The 9608-nt window shown below is 39.4% G+C and overlaps 1 protein-coding gene across 1 annotated transcript; it reads right to left on the bottom strand.

Moving 5' to 3' along the window:
- Positions 1-608: 608 nt before the first annotated feature.
- tent5aa (terminal nucleotidyltransferase 5Aa) lies at positions 609-5710 on the bottom strand. Its single transcript, XM_060920674.1, has 2 exons — positions 4368-5710; positions 609-3867 (listed from the first exon to the last, which is right to left on the bottom strand). Exons 1-2 carry the CDS (start codon positions 4794-4796, stop codon positions 3088-3090), a joined length of 1209 nt encoding a protein of 402 aa, XP_060776657.1. The 5' UTR covers positions 4797-5710; the 3' UTR covers positions 609-3087.
- Positions 5711-9608: the final 3898 nt, after the last annotated feature.

The raw sequence follows: 9608 nt of genomic DNA, 5'->3' as shown, positions 1-9608 counted from the left end.
AAATGTTACAGGAGACTCAGTGCTGTTTTACTGGCAAAGGGAGGTTGTACAAAGTATTAAGTGCGGGGGTGCTAATAAAAGTGGCACATATGTTTTAGTTTAAAATAATTATTTCTTGATGAGGGATTTGTTTTTCTCTGAATACATTTATTTCCATTAAAGGTTAGATTTGTCTCATTTTTTTCAGTGTGAGATGAAGTTACTTCACCAAAAGGTGGCTTGTTTCTAACCCTTTTCTACTAATCTTTACAAGAGGGGCCAGTAATAATGGAGGGCACTTATACGTGCAAAGAAATACTATGGAGCAAAGATGCCTTCAAAGATAATTAAATTAAAGGTTTCTACATTAAAAAAATACTATAAGGAGCAGCAAACAGTAATAAATGAAACACATTCATATTTAGTGTGACGACCCTTGCTTAAAAAAAAAAAAATCTTCCGTGGTTCAAGGTATTTTTCCTTGTGACAGTGCATGGATACTGTCGTTCAAGCAATGAAAAAGAAAGAATGAGATTACTTGTGTTTTTCATCTTTTATTGAGAAAAAAAATCTTTTAAATGTTCAACCCATCTGACACATCAACAATATTTGCAAAAGAGCAATTAAAAAAAATCAAACATTTAGCAGCTTGATCACATTTCAAAGCGGATTGAGAATTATGGTGCATAATGCATTTATTCAAAGCAAGTATGATAAAAACATAGAAAACAATTTCTCATTTTTGAACATTTTGAAGCAGTTTAGAACACTGCAACAGGGGTGGTCTGCTACTTATTTTGAATTTTTTTTTTTTGCCAGCTAAGCGACACTAAGCTCATAGTATTCATGGGGCGTATGTAAATTCCTGCTGTGTGCATCATCCACAGGGCTCCAGCAACAAATGTGACAAAATGTGACTCAACAAACAACAAAGTTGCATGTGATTCACAAAAATGACAAATGAGAACCTGAGCATGTAAAATAGCAGGATAGAAAAAAAATATAGAACGTTTAAGATTCTGCTTGATTTAGCAGTAGACACACATCATAGTCTATGCACAGGCTCCTCTCAGTATCACTGTACTGTGCTGTTAAACCTGGCAGAATGGAGAAGACAGGGACAAATCTCAGATCAGCTGCTGCTTTAATTTACACCAACTAGATTTTGTCAAAATATTTCCTGACCCTTTTTGAAAGCAGTATTTAAAAGATACATATCATTGGTCATGACTCAGTTTTCAAATGCTGGTGATGATGAAGTATTTTTAGTGCTACACTTAAATATATTATATTTAAGTATATTGGGTCAACATTGTTCCTTTTTGTCTCTTTAAATCTCTGTGGCTCAGCACAACATCATTTAGAGACATAACAGGCGGTTCTGATTCAAAACTATATACAGAAGCAAATGAACCCCTTCACCAGCTGCACCCATCTCCCCAGCTCTCACTCCCTCTCCTGCGTCTTCTCAGCTCTCCCATGCACTCTTTCACACATTCTCTCATTCCATGCCTTCTCCATCTCAAGTTTACATGTCTCAGCCGTCCAGACATGCTTCCTCTTGTCGCTATTAATCAAGAACGGGTTATGCTTTGCTTGCAGGACCTGAATGCTAGGACAACACTGAGCACACAGAATAGTGAACCTGAGCAAGGAAGCATGAACACAGTCAGTTTTAGTCTCAGCGCTTCAGCAGGGACTGAGGAATTCCCTGCTAAGGTGTTACATCAAATACTGTCCCACCTTCAGAAGTACCTTAACAAATACATTCCCTTATGGCAGCAGGGAAACACACTCCCCTCACTCTTTTAAATAACATGGCTATTATTTTTTTTTAGTGCACCGTGCCTTTGACTTTCCTCTTTCACCTGACGCAGGGTTTTTATCCATTTGTCTGTTATATTTCAAGAGCGATAGTCAATGTACAACCTCAGAATGTACAACCTCAGGCCAGGCAAGACTGCATTTTGCCAAACTTACAGAGCTTAAGCAATGAAAAATAAAAAAATCTAACCTTGTTAATTATGATACATACAGTAACAAGTGTATTAAGGGAGTCATTTCAGTTTGACTCCTGCTCATTAAAAGCAACAATAAATTAAGAGATAATGTGGCTAACTAATTTTCTTTAGTTTTGACGCAGTGTTTCAAAAATAGAGCACCACAAATATCGAACTGTTCTTTATTCATCTCTCTTCTATGAATTGAAAAAAAAAGCCTTTTCTCATCTGCAATGCTGACGTCATCTTGACCTTCTACAAAAATTACACACTAATCGGCCATACATTCACAATCTCAGTCCTTTTGTTGTTTATAACGATCATGGACTTGGTTAGTTCACAAAAGCAGAATGGTCAGCCTAATTCCCTTCACATTCTGCATTAGGCACTTAGAATGAATGTTTCACATATACAAATATAGACAGAACTACTTCCAAATTTGGGCAATAAAAAGAGACAATCATAAAATCTTTGGTTTTGTAAACACTTATCAAGAATATGACCTTCTTCTAAGACTTATTTTTACCATTTTAAACAAGTTGTCCCCTCACCTTTTTGTGTCAGATCAAAAGTAGGAGCTTAAAGAAGACCCCGGTTCTTTTTTTTTGTCCTCTGTAACTTTGCACATGGACCACATGAAGAAAGGCTACTGTACCCACATGGTCAGCATGGGAGCGTTCCACAAAACAGCACTAACGAAGCCAGTCTTTGGTCCATGCCAGCCAGTCGGATGCCAGGTGTTTAACAACTGCCCATTGATTGCATTCTCTAGGACTGTTAGACTGCTTCAGAAAAAGCTCTAAAGATCCTTCCAGAGATGGAAGGGCATGGGTATGTTAGGGTCACACTGAACATCTGTTAGCAAAGCTTGCCAAAATTACAATTAGGACAGGGATACTGTCAGCTGACTCATTTACCCCTTATAATTCAAATTTTGCTTTAATATGCACTCTGGAAATCATGGGGCTTTTAATTCAGAGCAAGAAAGCACAGTCATTTTGCTCAGGCTTCTTTGAAATGCTCTGGACAAATTTGCAAATCTGATTCAGCTTCTGTATGAAAACACAACCTTTTTTTCCTTTCTCTTATTCTCGAATTCACCATGCGCTCAGTTGCAGGGTAACCAGGTTGAGTATGTGTGCTGCTGGCAAGCAAACACTGGCTGCACCTGGGCAATATAGTAATTGCTGAAGTTGGCATCGGCTACATAAGGGGCAGGCTGGTAGTAGCAGGTAACGTTTGCCACATTGGGTATGACGTTCTGCTCAGCCAGCACACGAACAGCCAGCATGGCGATGAGCCCTAATGTCTGCCGCCTCTCGTGTCCCATCAGGCACACTGTACTTTCATTTACCACCCCATGCAATGTCATCAGATAGTCATATTTGCGATCCTCCAAGCCCACAAAATGGTTCTGGAGGTAGGATTCCAGTTTGCGCTGCTGCTCGTTGATGTCAGAAAAGTCAATGAAGAAGCGTGAGCACATGTAGCGTTGCAAAGACTTCATCTCACTCTCAGAATCTGCTCGAAAGCCCCTCACCAGTAGATGGCAGTACTTGAGCAGGCCACCACCACGGATCTCCTCTGGGTTCCTCGTGCAGATCAGTTTGTGGCGCAGGTGCTCCAGGGCCATGCTGAAATCTCCATACACACTCTCGCCAATGATGCTCGGGTGGAAGGTTTTGGCCATTGGATTCTCGGAACATTCATAAAACAGAAGCAGAGAGTCTAGCTTGATCTGAAATGAGTCCACACTGAACTCAAACTGCCGTCGCAACGAATCAACAAACTTGAGCTCCACATTCTTGCCTCTGTTGTTAGAGAGTGAGATGAGGCTCCAGCGGTCTGAATCATTGCATACTTTCACCATCTTCTGAACATAAGCTTCCTGTGAGAAAAAAAAAAAGATACCAAATGACACATGTATTCTGAATGAATAAAAATGTCTAATATCAGGAGTGAAATGAATTTATGTCAACTGTAGCAGCTTTGAAACTTCACACAAATATCACTCCTCGGTGCTGAAAGGAGAATACAGTTCAGCTCTCTGTGTGGAGAACCAAAGGAGCTGAGATCAGCTTTACACTGGTTTAGCACAATCCTCTTAGCAATCCAAAACAAGGGGTTTAACTACTAGTAAAGTTGTCTTTAAAAATTTTAGTGGCTCACTTAAGGTTAACACAGGACACAAACTTAAACTGCTGTTAATAATTTGCAACAGCATTTATCATTACTTTATTATAAACGATGGTTAATAATAATAATGATAATAATAATAATAATAATAATAATAAATCAAATATGATTATTCTCCTTCTTATAATAATAATAATAATAATAATAATAATAATAAATTTTTAAAATCTTTTCATTAATACAAATACTTACCTTTAAGGTCAAGGGTGTAATTTTCTCCTTGTTGACTCCCTCGGGCAGGAAGTCCAGTAGACAATCCAGCACTATGTCCTTGACTGTTTGGAACTCCCTCTCGCCCTTAAGCTCGGCGCAGAAGATGAGGTCCAGGTCCTTGTAGCCGAGCCCGCTGTCTTCGTGCAGCACGTGGCTGGCCGCTGAGCCGTTGAGGCGCACATCGCGCACCTGGATCTCGCTTTGCTCCAGGCGACTCCGCACCGCCTTCACGATCTGGCGCGGCTGCATCTCCAGCGTGGGGAAGTTTCCCCGGCCGTGGATCGGGATGGTCTCGGTCAGTATGTTGTCCAGCCGCTGCACCTGCTCCCAGCTGAGTACACTGAAGCTACTGCTGCTCGGAGCGCTGCGCTCCGCGGGACTCGACATGCCACCATCCTCCTCAGCCATCACGGCGAAGCAAGAGCGCGCGCGCGCGACAGAGGAGAGGAGAGAAGGAGTGATCGAGAGAGAGGAGAGAAGAACAGAGCGTGCGCAGTGGAGAACTCCTGAACTCGAGAGCTTGGTTTAATATAGTGTTAGTGTAAAGGAGAAGCAGCCTTCATCGGAATAAGCACAACTCCGATTATCCTCAGAGTCTTTAGACTGATCTGTCCTGACCAAGCTGCATGTCTAATGTCCTGAGTCTTTCAGCTTGGCTTTTGCGCAGAGCGATGGAGAAAGATGTTGTGTCGACTCAGTCCCTTCTGAACTTTTCCTTTATTTTCAGTCTTGTATTCGTTAGTTTGAATCCGGCACTTTCTAGAGTGTGGGTCCAGTCCCACTGCTGGCAGTCAGCTGAATGTTTGTACAGCAGGACGCGCTGTAAAGTTCCGCCATGGCTGCAGGGAACGCCTCTCACTCACATGAATATTCTATTGGCTCTGGGCACAGGCTCCAGGGCAAGCAGCTCTCAGGAGGCCAGCATGGTGGGTTTTTTTTTTTTGTTTGTTTCCTCCTTTCCTTCTCCTCCGCAAGAAATCAGGTCCCTAACAATCTTTACCTATTAGATTATTTCCCCTTAATATCCATCCTGATCATTATTAGGCTGCTGGTGCCACATACCTCAAATACTTAATGAACTAGGCTTCTCTGCTGTCCCAGCATCTGGTGTTCCAAATGAGCTCTGCAATCTCCTTACTGACTTCAGAGCATTCTGAGTGACAGCTCTGTTTACACCGGTGCATCATGGTTAATGGACAGCTGGGAGGAGGCAGAGCAATGTAATATAAGCCTACTTCCTCGCAGCAAGAAGGTTCTGCTTTGAACCTCATGGCCAGCATGGACCTTTCTGTGTGGAGTTTGCATGTTCTCCTCATGCATGCATGGGTTTCCTCCCACAGTCCAAAGACACACTATAAATTGGCCAAAGGTGCGAGTGTTGAATGGTTGTTCATCTTTGTGTTAACCCTGCGATAGATTGACAACCTGTCCAAGGTGTACCCCGCCTCTCACCTGAAGTCAGCTGGGATTGGCTCCAGCTTCCTCCATGACCCTGATGGATAAGTGGTATAGATAATAGATGGATAGATGGATGTACAATACTTCCATCCATCCATTATCTGTAGCCGCTTATCCTGCTCTACAGGCAAGCTGGAGCCTATCCCAGCTGACTATGGGCGAGAGGCGGGGTACACCCTGGACAAGTCGGCAGGTTGTCGCAGGGCTGACACAGAAACAAACCACCATTCACACTCACATTCACACCTACGATCAATTTAGAGTCACCAATTAACCTAACCTGCATGTCTTTGGACTGTGGGGGAAACCGGAGCACCCGGAGGAAACCCACGCAGACACGGGGAGAACATGCAAACTCCACACAGAAAGGCCCTCGCTGGGCTCAAACCCAGAACAATACTTGACTTTATTATATTAAAAGTATTGATTTCAGTATATAAAAGGCACAACGTGTTTGACTGTTTACCTGCAGTTCATTTAAAAAGCATTCATAATTACCTAAGCATAGATTAAACACAGGTGAGTATATGAATACTTGTATACTCAAGGTATTCAAGCAAACCTATACAGCACTTTGCTTGAATAACAGGGTATGCTAATAAGCCTAACAATAAGCTTAAAACAATTTTAAACTGAACACATAATCTCTGTTGGAATCTGTAATGGAAGCCTACAGTGTCAGGTAGAAATAGAATGTCACTCTTATATTATATAATAATTACATTTCTCTAAAAAAAATCTAGTTGACCAGTGCCTTGAGTTTGGTGTTTGTATACTGCCCTCTACAGGAGGACTGGAAAGCAGGCGCACGTAAAGAAACACATTAATGTAGTTTAATAGACAGACCTAAACCAAATTATAATAAAATTGTAAAATGTTTTCTATTGACCTGGCGACTTGTCCAGGGTGTACCCTGCCTTTCGCCTATAGTCAGCTGGGATAGGCTCCAGCTTGCCTGCGACCCTGTAGAACAGGATAAAACGGCTAGAGATAATGAGATGAGATGAGATGAGATATCACTCAGATACACAATATATTTCATATGAAATATACAAGTTTTTCAAAATGAGAAGATAAACTTCATATCTTCAAGCCATTGTGTGATTGTCTTTTGATTATATAGATAGGGGAGAACAGCGTTTGTAGTCACACTTCTTACTTTTATTTGAATTCCTCCAAAACTGTATCCTTCATAGTGTCCCTTTCAATCTGTAATGGAAGCCTACAGTGTCAGGTAGAAATAGAACGCCCTTACTCTCCTTCAGCTTATTCTGTTTAAAAGATGTATACTGTCAAATATGTCTTGTGCTACGCGCCTTGTCGGCTATCAGCTCATGTACGATTTGATTTCATGGAATAATTGTTTTATATTATATTATATTTTATATATATATATATATATATATATATATATATATATATATATATATATATATATATGTGTGTGTGTGTGTGTGTGTGTGTGTGTGTAACATTCTAATTTTAAAAAAATGGTTATGGTTGAAATTTGTTTCCAAGATAAATGTAAATGGTGAATACGCATTTCTGAATCCTAAAGTTCTGAAAGTATATCTGAAATAAATTAAACTGTTTCCCCAAACAAGTACTTTTAGAAGTCAGAAAAATCAGTGATTAACATTAAGAAAATCCTCAGGAAGTTGGCTGAGAAGATGCCAAGAGCATGCAAATTTTCATCACTAATACTATTAAAAATTAGCATCGTTTTACACTTGTATCAGTCAGTACAAAAATATTTCATCGTGTTATGGTCTTTATTATTATTCTAAAATAGTATGAGCAGATTGAAACCTTAGCAGTGTAATAGCAGGGGTGTTGCATGGGATTGAAACCCTGAATAATTTGGAGTGCTCAGAGCTAGACATGAGCCTTTGAAGTAGTATCTTAAGGAACAGGCAAGGGTAAAGAGTCTAGGATGTTTGACTTTACCCTTGTACAAAAGTGTCATTAAAATATGCAGCTTATGAAATTTGGGAAGAAAATTTACTTTAGCAGAGTCCTACCAAACCTCAGTCACTAAAATTGTTATTTTCACTTTTTTCTTTTTAAAAATTTTACTCCAAAATCTCTGTTGTGCTCTGAACCAAAAACCACATTTAAGCTTCTCTGGTCAGTGATGATACAGTGTCAGTGGAGTTATTTCAAGTTTTCCTAAACATTGTTAACCACACATGACTAGGTTGCTGTACAATTTCCCCTACAGCCATAAAGAAGAACCTGAGGTAACCCTCAGTCAGTACTTCTTGGAGAGCAGCTTTCAAGAGTATTTATTCAAAGAGTGTAACATTTTCTCTCTAAATATATCCACGTCACATTGCATTAAAGAGCATCAGACATCTCTCGATAAGTACACTCTTAGACATGTACGTCATAAAGTGACGGCGGGAGATAAGCTGCTACGCAGGTGCTCTCTAGGCCCAGTGGAGGAGTCAGAGCTAAATTGCAACGTCACGGTGCAACAGCTGTCAGGATCCATTAACACACAAGGCCTGCATCACTTTAAATCCAGCTTATCCCATTTACTCTAACACAGTCTTAGCCTAGACAGGAGGCCCTGTACGCCTACCCTTATTTCTAGTCCTGTAGGGCTGGAGTCCAGCATAGGTTGGAGATTTCCCTGCTGTAATACACCTACTAAATCTGATCCTGAACTAATGAGATCATTTAGATGTGTTAAAGTAATCTCCAAATTGCATGAAAATAATAAGCAAAATTAAATTCTATGTAATTTATCAACAATAACATGCAGAATCATAGAAGAAACTTCTTGTTTCACATAAATTTTCATTAATCATTTGGTCTCAAATTATTTGCAATATATTAATCTAATTGTCTCATTCACTCAGCTTAACCTTTTGAAGTCTTTGAAGTCTAAGAAAATTTCAATGTTTTGCCATAAATTTTGTTTTGCTGTATTAATCCACCTTAAAATATTTTAACTCAAGTGTTTGGTATCTTATTTTCAGCACAACTTCAGCTTTAAGAATATTTTATTATTAATATAAAGATACCATATTTATATAAGTGCTTCCATAACCCATAAAGAAAAAGGAAAAAACTGTTTAAAAAGCCTCTTAAAATTCACATTTTTAAATTTATTTAATACATTAAGTTAAATTTTTTTTTTCAGTATTTTCCCCCTCCAACACCATGAATGCAAAATATAAACTTTCAAAGTGAAATACAAAGAATTCAAGTGAGCTATTTATAAATAAAACAGATCAGTCATAGGCCTTTTTTCAGTCTCGTCAATCCACCATAAATGCAAAATATAAATTTTAACAATGAGAAACAAGAAACCCCAGTGAACTATTTTCAAGTAAAACAGATCAATTAAATTATTTTTTTCTTCCACTCTGGGCGTCCTTGTAGCTGTCTTGAAGTCTAATTTATACTTTAAAACCTTTCACACTTAAGAGACAAGAGACGTAATGTTATATATGATGGACCACAAAGCAAATCCATACTTGAAGCTTTTATACACAGAGGTGGATCATGACATCGGTACTTATGTTTTTCTCTCAGGACAAATGATCGCTCGAGGAATTTGTACTCCTATGGGAGATTTAAGCAATTTGATTATGCTCGGTTTGCAGTTTATTTTTCAGGCACCTAGGTTCAAGCAGAGCATGCTGCTGCTAAAGAGTTTTAGTTGATGATGTGCAGAGCAAATCTGCTCCCCATCCACAGTAACAGACTCATGTTTTTAATCCATTAGAAAAACCTTCTGACGTGTGGAATATT

The sequence above is a fragment of the Neoarius graeffei genome, chromosome 5 (genome assembly GCF_027579695.1).
Source record: "Neoarius graeffei isolate fNeoGra1 chromosome 5, fNeoGra1.pri, whole genome shotgun sequence".
NCBI classification, from domain to species: Eukaryota; Metazoa; Chordata; class Actinopteri; order Siluriformes; family Ariidae; genus Neoarius; species Neoarius graeffei.
This window is presented reverse-complemented; position numbering and strand designations above follow the sequence as displayed.